This window comes from Amyelois transitella, chromosome 10, assembly GCF_032362555.1.
Source record: "Amyelois transitella isolate CPQ chromosome 10, ilAmyTran1.1, whole genome shotgun sequence".
NCBI lineage: Eukaryota > Metazoa > Arthropoda > Insecta > Lepidoptera > Pyralidae > Amyelois > Amyelois transitella.
In genome coordinates, this window is record NC_083513.1 from 6,486,597 (window position 1) to 6,499,589 (window position 12,993).

Genomic DNA, 12,993 nt, shown 5'->3' on the forward strand with positions numbered 1-12,993 from the left:
TTTGAATGTAGGGCGCAGTGGGTGTTACCATAAAGAAACTAGGTTTCCTTTTTTCAAAACTTCAATGAACCCTAGAGCGCCACAATCTTTGTCGATACTTGACATGTCTTTTTAAAATGACATTTTAAATTTCGCAGTATTTTCAAATACATAATTATTTGCCAGCGCGTTGTTTTCTTAACAAGTGGTATTTTAGAAATTATCGTGTGTTGAATAAATATATGTGTATCTATCATTTTGTTCATGTTATTTTGGCAATAATTTTGGGAACATTTAGGGGTTTCAGACAAAATACATACACCAGTATAGTGTGCAGATGGATGGATACTTAACAATAATAAAACAACTACAAAATTATAAATTAGTTTTATTAAAAAACCTATCTAATTATTACTTGTCACTTAATTATTAAAGCGTTTATGACCACCTTTTTGTCTGTATATCTTAGTTTTCTGCTCCTTATTGCTCTGGCTTGCTTTGGCTTTAACTGCTTGGAGGCGGGCCGTCTTTGTTATGTTTAATTTTACAGCGGGAGGGAAAGCAAAACCAAATGATTTTGCTACTTTAGCCAAATCAATCTTATTGATGTCAAATATATTCTTCAATTTGTGAGAATCGTAAGCCCTGAGATAGCTCCTGTATGCATCCTTGGCACATTGTTTCAGGTAATAGTTTCTTGATAATAACTTTTCCAACTGAAAAAAAAAGAGTTTGATGGTTATTTGTGATTTTAATGTAATGGCATTAAATTTGCTCATGGGTCTGACAAACAAAAACTAATGCAGACCAAATCATATAAATATTTGTTTATGCCCTTGGGAATCAAAACCAAGACTCTCGTAGTAGCCAGGTGTTAACCGCAGCGCCAAGGAGGTTGACTATTTATAAAACATAGATGTTAAAATATGTTAGAGATAAAAAAAAATATTTGTCTTCAAAATATACACAAAAATTTTGAAGACAAATAAAACCCATTTTGACCTAGGGGAGTAATAATATATGTATAAGGATTTCCAACCAACCGGCAACTGAATATCAGCCACCTTGTCCTGAGAGTATTCATATTGATTTAGGGTGACCTTCCACTGCTTCAGATACCAAAGGAATCCCAATTCCTCGCGCCGCAGGAACATCAACGCGTGCCCGTTGGTACCGAGACCCCTCGCTGTTCTGCCCACACGGTGAATGTATTCCTGGAGCAAAAGTTAATATATATATAAGTTAGTACATACATACATACACAAATATAATCACGTCTGTATCCCTTGTGGGGTAGACAAGACCAACAGTCTTGTAAACAATGATAAGTCACATATAGCTGTTTGGCTTAATGACAGAATATAAGTAAGTAAATATAAAATAATAAAAAGTAAATACATATATAAGTTGAAATATGCATAAAGTAGGTTTCTTCACTGACTAGTTTTGTTTTATTCAAGCCAGTGCCAAAGTAAAGTTTAAGATTAGTGTAATGAGAAACTAACTCAACAACATTTTAGTTAGGGCCCAAACCAGGCCAATAAAAAAGAAACATTCATCATAACTTGACCAAGGTTATTAATGCTAAACAATGTGAGTCTGTGACAACAATCCAGTAAGTAAATTGCACATCTATATACTCATTTAGATAACTAGAATATTATTTATTACCTTAGGATCATCAGGTGGGTCATATTGTATAATCCAATCTACAGCTGGAATGTCTAGGCCTCTAGCCGCTACGTCCGTACATAAAAGTATACCGGACTCTGCATTGCAGAACTGGAAGAAAGTTGTAGTGCGCTCTGCTTGCTCTTGTTTGCCCTAAAAAGATTGAGAAATATTATTTAATTACAATTTCCTGCACTAGCAATCTTACAAGCCTTAGTAATTAAATAAATGTAAAATAAAACATTTGCTATCCATAATCAAATCAAATCAAATCAAATCAAATCAAATCTATTTATTGTGGAGCACAGGTAAAAAGATAATATAATTATATAGAGTACCACTGAGTCCTGTCTTTACAGACGTACAATAATTAATTACATACATTTATATAAAATAAAGTCAACATAAAAATTTAAATTAAATTGAAAATGTCAGTACACGCATCAAAAATAAGAATTATATAAATTAAATCGAATTATTATGTCAAATTGTCTTGTAGAAAATCTTTAACACTGTAATAACATCTTTCTATTAAAAGCTGTTTAATTGTCTTTTTAAATGTCACTAAATCTTCGGTCTTATAACTATCTGGCAATTTATTAAAAATCTTAGGAGCCATCCCGATGACATTATTACTGATCAAAGATTTTTGATGTCCTCCAATAACCAACTTTTGCTGGTATTGAGGTCTCACACGATCTGGCCTCATTCTTATGTCCGCTATTTTTGTAAACAAGTGGGGATTAGATTTTACAAAAAGACAAACTTCTAATATATAAATACTGGGTAATGTTAACATTTTATGTGCTTTAAACATAGGCACACAGCTGTCTCTAGATTTCAGTCCACACATCGATCTGATACATCTTTTTTGGGCCTTGAAGACTTTGTTAACTTCTACCGCATTACCCCAAAATATTACACCATAGTTTAAATGAGGGGTGACTAAACCATGATAAGCCACCAATGCAGCTTCTAATTTAACTTTTTTAGATATCCTAAATAACGCATAAGCCGATTTGTTTAGTTTTTTACATACTTCTTCGATATGAGAAGACCATGATAATTGACTGTCAACAGTAAGGCCAAGGAACTTTGTCGTTTGAACTTCGTCAATATTTTGACTATTATATTGTATGTTAAGATTAGGTGGTATTTTTCTATTATAAAATTGCATAACTTTAGTTTTCATTAAATTAATTTTTAAATTATTAGTTTCTAACCATTGAATTATATCATTTATTGTATTATTTATGTCATATTCGTACTCCTTCGGGTCGTCACATTTAATAATTGCAGTGCTATCGTCTGCAAATAGTACCATTTTTTGCTGTACTTTTTGAGGTAAATCATTAATATAAATGAGAAACAGAAGCGGCCCAAGGACGCTTCCTTGAGGAACGCCGAACTTGTTTATTCTATATCCTGACAGATGATTGATTTCTTGCTTTTTTTTGGGACAAATACTGGTTATTTCCACGCATTGGCTTCTGTTATCTAAGTAAGATTTTATTAAATTTAATACATTTCCTCTGATGCCGTACGTATTTAATTTGTTCAATAGTCTATTGCGATTAACAAAGTCAAATGCTTGTGTCATATCGGTATACACTACGCATACAGGGTTCCTCTTATCCACATTTTTCATTACAATGTCCAGCATATCATATATCGCCATACTAATTGTCTTATTCTTTCTAAATCCCTTTTGTTCGTCACATAAAATTTTATATTTAGTCAAGTAATTGTAAATGGAGTCATATAAATATTTTTCAAAAATCTTTGTAAAAATTGTTCCAAGTGCCACTGGCCTAAAATTAGACATAATTTTTTTATCCCCTTTTTTATGTAGTGGTTTTATAATAGTTGGTTTAAGTTTATCAGGATAAATACCAGCAGAAATGCACATATTGATGAGAAAACATATATGTGGGGCAATATCTTCACAAACAGACTTAACCACTTTTGTGGAGATATCATCGTAACCTGTACTATTGGTGTTTTTTAGTGTTCTTACAATTTTTATTACTTCCTCAGTCATAATTGGCATTAAAAACATAGATTGTGGCTGAAATATTAGATCAACTTTATCATATAATTTATTCGAAGAGTTTTCAATTTTTTCAATAAAGTACGCATTAAAAGCCTCTGCTATTGATTTAGGATCTGATATTGAGTTATCATCGTGTTGAACTTCTGATATGTAGTCTTTTTTTTTATATTTATCATTTATTATTTGCCAAGTTGCTTTAGATTTATTTTGTGCGTTGTTGATGTAAAATGTATTTTGAGCCTTCTGTGTTAAATTGATTATGGTTTTAAATTTTTTTGAGTAATTTTTTAAATTAATTTTGTTCTGCCTAGATGGCGCTGTTCTATGTTTCCATAATAAACTTCTTTTTCTTCGACTGCAAATTTTTATTCCTTTTGAAATCCATCTCAATTTCTTCTTACTTTTAAATATTTTTATTTTAAGCGGAAAACAGAGATTGTAAATCATTTGAAAATTATCAAAGAAATGATTGAAAGCAGTATTGGGATCATCTGTATTATAGATACCAGAAAAGGGAAAGTTTTTTATGTGGTTTTCAAAAAGTTTTAAATATTCAATCGACAAATCTCTTTTTTTAGCACGCCATTGACTTAATTTGTTGATTTTATCCATCGGTATCACTATGATTTGAGCTGAATGGTCCGACAACGCGAATTCTATTACCTGATTTTTACATTTGAGTTGTAAGTTGTGGGCAAAATTATCTAAGCATGTTTGAGAACTCGGTCTAGTTACTTGTCTTATTTGTAATTTGAGATTATAACCCATTAGAAAATATTCAAATTCCTGGGCTAAATTCGTTTTTTTTAATACGTCAATATTGAAGTCTCCACACATAACAATTCTTTTATTACATTTTTTAAATAATCTTTTAAAAATTAAATCTAACCTATAATAAAAAGTCTCAAAATCCTTTGAAGTTGAAGGTCTGTATACACATAATACAAATAAATTACATTGAATTAATTCAACCGCACAGCACTCTACTATATCAGGCACAGATAGTTCCGCAACATAATTCAACTCATTGAAACTTACATCATTTTTTACTAAAATGCATGTTCCTCCACGTTTAATATTTTTTCTGGAATAGATGGCCGCAGAACGATAATTTGGAATGTTCAATTCTTCTTCATCACCAGATTTTATGAAATGTTCAGATATACAAATAACATCTACATAAATTTTTTTATCGGCTAACTCTTCCAGATGTACTGACAAAAGATCTGACTTATTTATCAAACCCGCAATATTTTGATGTAAAATAGTCAAGTTTAAATTATTGTATTTATTTAGGAAAAAAATCAGAACTTGAAGCAGGGCTTACTTTATCCATAATATCATATTCGTCACTGTTTAAATTTTCATTATCAATTATATTCAAAATTAATTCCTGTAAGTCCCTAAATATTTGCTTAATACCATTATTATTAATAGTACCAGATCGTATGGAAAACATGTCATAATCATAGGAAAGATTCAAATTTGAATCAAGCAAATATGCGTAATTATGCGTATGAATATCTAGGTATAACAGATTGTTGAAACATTCAAGTCGCCAATTGAAAATCGTGGAGTTATTGTTACATACAAATGTCGGCAAACATAGTACAATATTAGTATGTGTTATTAATTGTAATTCTTCTCTTAAGTTTAACACTATATCAAAATAATTATTAGTTTTCTTGAAGTCTTCATCTCCAATAAAGATGACGCAGCAGTCTTTGTTAGTGTATTCTTTTAATTTATTATTTAAGTCTTCAATCATATTCTTGATTCCACAATTCGGCTTTAAATAATGACATATCCTGTAATTTCCAAAAGTACTTTCGGCAATGGACAGCATCTTGTTATTTTTATTAGTACTTATTAAGCATATTTTTGTTACACTCTTTGTATCACTTACGTCTGGTTTCTGAAGTTTTTGTTTACTTCTGTTATTGTCTTCTTTTTCTATTTTATCTTCTGCTAAATTTGAAATCGATTTAGAAGATTTATGGTCATCTTTATCATTAATTAATTGAATACCTGTCTTCTTATTTTCGTTATCTTTATCACTAATTTTTTTAATTTTGTTATCTATCTTTTTATTTTCGTCATCTTTATCAATAAAATCATGATCTTGTCTATTTGCCAAATTTAATTTTGTAGGACTTTCTTGATAAAGCCTTTGGGAAAGTGTCGATTCTTGAAACCTTTTTTTACTTTTCTTTTTTACAGAAGCAGGAGATAAAACTTTTTCTGTACAAATTTTTTTATATGTTTCTATTACTTTTTGGCATCTATGTACTTCATTTTTTAATTTTATATTTTCCTCGTTCAAATTATCTATTTCATTGTTCGCTGAAAGTAATTTCGATTCAAGATTTTCAATCCGTTCCTGAATTTCAATCTGTGTAACACTGTTGTTAATAGATGTATTAGGTAGGCTCATTATCGTCGAATCTAACAAAGAAGAGTTATCAGAATCATTTAGTGAATTTGATATTTCTGGTCGCCTAAAAGTAATATTTTCTGAGTCCATTTATGTTTCTAAAGATATTCTTCTATTGGAACGGAACGTTTTGACTGGCAAATATGCAGGAACTCAAATTTAAAAAAGTAAATATTATTTGTTATTGTGTCAATGTCAACGTCATGTCATTCAATTGACGTATATATTTATGCCTGCCGGCTGTGACGAAAGTTTTGTGGGATGTGGTTTAAATGTTAAATTTGCTCTTATTGGCTGAATTTCGTAAAAACATACAAGTTAAATTCAAAATGTTTCAGTTGTTGGATTTTGGCAAAATTAAGATATCGTTTTGTGGTAAAATAGTTATGTTATTACGTTAGATTCAGTGTCATACCTTTGCCGCAGAAGGTTGAGGTTATAATTCTCAGCCTGTTTTCACTTAAAACTTGTAAATAGTGCACTAAATCTTCACTTTTATCAGGAGCAAACAATAACAGGTCTTACTCGCGTGACCACCGGAAGTACCAGCTCATCATGACAGGATGTATGTAATCCGACATTTTGTGGTGGTGGCCATCTTAGATTGATATACATCATACATAGCTAACAAACACTTCTGCCTGACTATGGGCCTTCACCTTTGAAAAAACAAAAATCTAATTTGGTTCGAGATTTTAATCAGGTACCCATATAATTTGGGGGTGTACTTCAAACTATTGGAGCAGGCAAACCGGACATAAACAGTGGTACAAAATATACTTACATGTATATACATGACAGGCAGGTCGATGTAGTTGAACAATTTGTAATGGTATATCACGGACAAACAAGTTGAGAGGAAAACCATAACTTTCTTCGTTGTGTTCCTCTTTAGGAATGTAAATAAGACCAGCATACGCATCTCTGAAGGGCACAAAAGGAACCTGGGAAACGAATATGTATAAAATAAAATTTAATGATATCGTTTTTTACCGATTGAAAGAAGGGGTATGTATCTCGCGCGTATCTTGTAAGTTCTATAAAAAAAATTACTACTTACATTTTACTTGAACATTGAGTAATTAATTACTCATACAATCTAGTTTATTATGTCAAATAAGCTTTAGTGTTATAGTCATATAAATCGGAATAATATAAAATACTATATACTATAAGGCATTCCAAATAATATGGTTATAATCCATATCATCATCCTTTGTCATACTTTTTTTCAAAGCACACTGTTATGTGAAAGGTAAAGTGAACATATATGAAAGATAGAGGGAAAGTTACATGAAGAATACATAAGTATCACAAAGCTTAAAGTCAATCAAAACTTACCCTTGTTCCAAAGTTTCCACGGTTGCTTGTTTTTGGTCCTCAACGCCTACATGCATAAATGAGCAATTTCCAATGGCTTTAATAAGTGCTACAGTCTTCTTAGTCAGAGTGGCGCTGAATAGAATGTTTTGTCGTTCTTCTGTTGAAACATACGTACATACATATAGTCACATTTTTATTACTTGTGGGGTAGACAGAGCCAACAGTCTTAAAAGACTGATATGCCACATTCACTTTTTTGGCTTGATAATAGAATTGAGATTCAAATAGTGACAGGACAGGCAAGCCCATCGACTAAAAGAAGAATACCAAGTTTATATGCCTTTCCTTAGTCGCTTTTAACGGCATCCATGAGAAAGAGATAAGGAGTGGTTATTTCTTTTCATTATTAAATAAAATTTTATAATTTACGGGAACCACACGGCACTGCACGGAAATTAGATTTTAAATAATAAATTTTGACTTTAGAGCAGAGCAGTAAGGAAGTTATGATTACTATGAAGAAATGACAAAAAGAGAGAGAAGACACTGTTAAAGTTACAAAATTGAACTTACTGGGCAGTAGTTTGATGATCTGCTTGATTTCCTCTTCATAACCAATCTCTAGCATTCTGTCTGCCTCATCGATGATGAGGCCGTAAGCATGTTTGTGCACGAAGCCTGGTGTGTTTTGCATGTGATCAAGCAATCGACCCGGTGTTGCTACTAAAATGTTGACTCCTGAAATAAAAATTTTCATTATAACTATAATTTTATTTTTAAAGCGGCGTTTACGCCATTGATATGAATAAAATTAAGTGAAATACCGTGAAGTAACTTCCAAGCTTCTTTTTCTCTGTTCGCTCCACCCATCACCATCCCATAAGTGTGACGATGATACTTCATCAGTTCCATCAAAACTCCATATGTCTGCATTGCCAATTCCCTTGTCGGCGTAAGAATAATAACACCAGTTCCTTGAAAGGAAAATCAAAATTGTATTAGAAACTGTTATTAAAATAAAAAAGGTTATATTTTATATTAACAATAGGGACGATGACAAGGTTTTAAAACAATATTAATTAGTTAATAACATGATAGAATACACGTAATTATTTTATGTTTTATATTCATTCAATGTACGTCGGGAAAGTCCATTTAAAAAATAATAACTTTTTTAAGACATCATATCCATAAACGCAATAATTAACGTAGCTGTCATACAAATACATATAAAGTTCATGACGCGAACAAGATATTCAGATGTGACGTTTGCGTTTTGTAAGAAGCGTTTTGAAGGATTCCAAATAATGTGTTGTTTTTTCGTATATCTCAGGTAGATTATTGTTTATTGATGCCATTATTTGACCAACGTTTTAGTTATGAAACTAAATTAACACAAAAAAAAAATTGTCATCATGCCTATTACACTGATCCTATATCAATAACTAGCTATTGCCCGCGACTTCGTACGCGTGGAAGAGACTGTCGTGGTTATTCTCCGTTGTATGTTGTACAAGGTGTTCTCATAAATGTATTTTTGTACAAACTTATTTTTGACGTACGTTACCATAAAAACGGTTGTAGTCAGTTTATCTTAAAAGATACATACTGTCGTGGACATTTTTTTAGATTTTTTCAAGAGGAATAATTCTTTCATACATATATTTTTGGTATCTTGAACCGTTTTCGCAGCGCACGCAACGGAAGCCAGGTTAAATTATTTTCCCCATTTTCATTATTTCTGCGCTCCTAATAGTTGCAACGTGATGTTTTATAACCTAAAGCCTTCCTCGATAAATGGTCTATTCGAACCAGTAATTCTTGAGATTAGCGCGTTCAAACAAACAAACTCTTCAGCTTTATAATATTAGTACATATAGATTTTACAAATGATGTCATCATAGTACCATGATGTATAGATTTTTGAGATTATTGAGTACAGCTGAACATGGCCTTTTGTTCTTTAAAAGAGACTGTTGGCTTGGATTACCTCATTAGTGATAAAGAAGTGATACTTAGTACATATGTAAAAAAAAAATTATGTGATCAGATTATGAACAAAATGCAATTATAAAAAAATTCGTCATCCCTTCTTATGGATATTTTCCTGATGAGTTTGATGCTTGGAAAATTAACCTATAAAATTTTATAAGATTAAATAGAAATAGTTTAATACTATCACCAATCAAAAATACTATGTTAAGACATAAGAACATTAAAAAATAATAATTACCATTTCTACGCTTTAACTCCAGCTGATAAACCAATTCAATTGCAGGAATTAAAAATGCCAGGGTCTTCCCGGAGCCAGTTTTAGCTATTCCCACGAGATTTCGCCACTTCAGCAATGGTGGTAACGCTTTGGCTTGGATTTCTGTCATGGTGGTGAAGCCCATGTCTTTAATGGCCCTGAGAGTACGCTCACACACTTTGCCTTCCAAAGAGGAGAATTTATTTTCTTGTGAAATGCTGAGACTTAAACTGGACCCAGGCACTGGAATAAAAAATAATATTAGTATTTCATTTGGTTTCTTCCTTAACAGTATGAATCAATTTTTTATTTACATTTTTAGTTATTACAATCTGTCTGTCTTGGGAAATAAATTTTATAATCTACATCTACACACTAACTTAAAAATAAAAAACAAATACAGTTATTAACCATAAAGCTAGTATACATACATTGGCTTTCATCATTTGGCTTTATTTCTATTTTATTGTCCGAGTCTGCTTCTTCAACATTTTGTGAATCACCATTTTCATTTTCATCTTTTACCTCAGGTTCTTTTTTGACGTCAGCCTTTTGCTTTTTATGTTTTTCTGAAACAATAATTTGTTGATTATTGATATATTGATACATTTACATCGCTTGTAGAAATTAAGTGTATCTTAATTATGATGATAAGGGCAAATTATATGCCAATCAAGCTGGCGAATGTCACATGATTGTATGGCGAATATTGCGCTAACCACAGTGCAATAGTCAGTCTATCTCACTTATGCAATTTTGTAAAGAGAAAGAGTAGGTATAAAAAATATATCTTGTTTGGATATTCTAGTGAACATTGAGGTCAAATGAGCTTAAATAAAGAGGTTGATGAATTTAGATGAAATAAATGTTACACCTGGAAAGATGCAAAAGAAGAAAGTGTAACATAAGACTTATGATTAGGTATGTATTATTGTGCCTGTACTTGACCCATGTGGTTTTGGTTTATATGTATAAACTCAACGTTGTTTCTCTGCAACTTGTGACTTACATTTTATAATATACTTACTTTTAGTATCTGTTTTTGCACTGTCTTCATTGATTTCATGTGGTCGTTTCTTGGCTTCCTGTGGTTCCAAATCTGGAAATATAAAGTATATGTAATTAAAACTAAAAATAATAACAATATAAACAAAAAAGGTCTTAATTAACCCCATGTGGTTTTGGTTTATATAAACTCACTTTGTTTCTCTGCAACTTGTGACTTACATTTTATAATATACTTACTTTTAGTATCTGTTTTTGCACTGTCTTCATTGATTTCATGTGGTCGTTTCTTGGCTTCCTGTGGTTCCGAATCTGGAAATATAAAGTATATGTAATTAAAACTGTGGTGTGGTGCAATGCTGGTAGTTTTAATTAAGAAAAGGGTAGGCATAAAAAAAATTATCTTGATTGGATATTCCAGTTAAAATTGCGGTCAAATAAGCTAGAATAAAAAGGTTAATGAATTTAGATAAAATAAAAGTTACAACTGGAAAGATGCAAAAGAAGAAAGTGTAACATAAAACTTATGATTAGGTATGTATTATAGTGCCTGTAGAAAAACTTGACTCCATGTGGTTTTGGTTTATATAAACACGCTTTGTTTCTCTTCAAGCTGTGACTTACATTTTATAATTTACTTACTTTTATAATCTGTTTTTGCACAGTCTTCATTGATTTCATGTGGTCGGTTCTTGGCGTTCTGTGGTTCAGATTCTGGAAATTAAATGTATATATAATTGAAACAAAAGAAAATTATAATAGTCCTAATTATTTAACTATAGTGTTATAAACGCACATTTGAGTGAAGAGGTTATAGTCATTCAAAACTTACCTGCATTATTTGCATTATATTTTTTGCTCATAAGTTGCAGTTTCCTTTTTTCTCTTTTTTTAATTTTACGCATTAAAACCTTTTCTGGCATAACCATTTTTGAAATTGAAATAAAGTGTTAAAACGTTGTTCAATAAACACGACAAATCTAAAAATAATGATCACTCCGTATTTTATTTTGACTGAAGAAGACAGACTATGACAGATAAAATGAAAACAAAGAAAGTTACACAGCAGAGCAGGAGCGTGAGGAAAAAAACGTGTCGGCCTGTCAGCTTCTATTAAACTTCCTTATAGTTGTAAAAGCAGTGTTGTCCAATCGCTTTAATGATTTCGATATCGATACTGGTCTACTTGTCTTTGGGACACCTTAGTCATAACTAATAATAAACATACATTTTAATAGAAAAGTAAGTTTATTTTTTTGTTACATCTTCACGCGTTATCTTTTTGAAATATCATGAAATAAAAAAAAATATCACGTAATATAAAATGACGAGTCTGGAGAAGGATATAAAGTACCTTTTATCAAAAACTAAAGTTCCAATGGGATTTGCCAAAAACATGTATTCTTTCGTAGGTTTAGCTAAATTCGTCGCTTTTTGTAGGTGGGGTTTAATTAATTAAAGAAAAAATATATTGATTATACCTACAGGTTTTTATTTTAAAATTATTTTATTTTTATAACCTTTAATGTAGGTACTGGTGCCGTGTGGTTTCCGGCACCAGTACAAAAAAGAATAGCAGCACTCCATCTCTTTCCTATGTATGTCGTAAAGAGCGGCTAACGAATAGGCTTACAAACTTGGGATTCTTTTTTTAGGCGATGGGCTAGCAACCTGTCACTATTTAAATCATTAAGTCAAATAGCTGAGGTTGGCCTATATGTATGTATGTACAATATATACGCTTTAAGAAGCATTATTTTGAGACCGCTTCAATAAATTGTGGGTATATTTAATAACAATCTATATATTTTACTTTAAAAATAATTTGTTTGCTGTACATTTGGAATTGATTGTGTTACTTAAATCGATAAAAATATATGTTTATTAAAAATCGATTTTATGATCTGGCAACACTAGTGGTCAGACCAACGCGAAGTTACGTTTGAATTGAACATCGCTCAGTCAGACGTCACTCCAACGTCACTCGTCCGTTCTTCCGTTCGTTGTTTCGTTGAGCTTTTTATCTGATATTTATATTGTTTTGAGTAATGATTTTTAATCGGCGGTGCCACTAGTTTCACATAGGGGAGCCCCTTAAACCTGCTATACGTTCAGTTCAGAGTGTATTTGAATACATGCTGGTTGTTTGTGTTGATAGAATTCTCACATACATTACCTACAAATAGACATATATTTCTTTAATATAAAGAATAACCACGCGGGCGAAGCCGCGGGGCAACAACTAGTACCACTTATATATACCACAAATAAATACAA

General features: G+C 31.4%; 2 protein-coding genes across 3 annotated transcripts in view; one reads left to right on the plus strand and one right to left on the minus strand.

Annotated features, from left to right (window-relative positions):
• Nucleotides 1–351: 351 nt before the first annotated feature.
• LOC106136396 (uncharacterized) lies at nt 352–11,844 on the minus strand. 2 transcript variants are annotated; one of them, XM_013336928.2, is made up of 13 exons: nt 11,549–11,844; nt 11,359–11,430; nt 10,957–11,028; nt 10,739–10,810; nt 10,143–10,280; nt 9,694–9,954; nt 8,285–8,434; nt 8,034–8,198; nt 7,479–7,617; nt 6,922–7,081; nt 1,651–1,803; nt 1,023–1,193; nt 352–695 (listed from the first exon to the last, which is right to left on the minus strand). In XM_013336928.2, exons 1-13 carry the CDS (start codon nt 11,643–11,645, stop codon nt 402–404), a joined length of 1,944 nt encoding a protein of 647 aa, XP_013192382.2. In that variant the 5' UTR covers nt 11,646–11,844; the 3' UTR covers nt 352–401. The 2 variants fall into 2 exon arrangements, with proteins under 2 accessions (XP_013192382.2, XP_013192383.2); XM_013336929.2 differs by lacking the exon at nt 10,739–10,810.
• The window catches only part of LOC106136359 (lachesin), a 133,737-nt gene continuing 131,017 nt past the window's right edge, over nt 10,274–12,993 (plus strand). The window contains exon 1 of the mRNA XM_060946007.1: nt 10,274–10,632. The gene's annotated coding sequence lies outside the window, so the exon portion shown is untranslated. The remainder of the gene's footprint in view (nt 10,633–12,993) is intronic.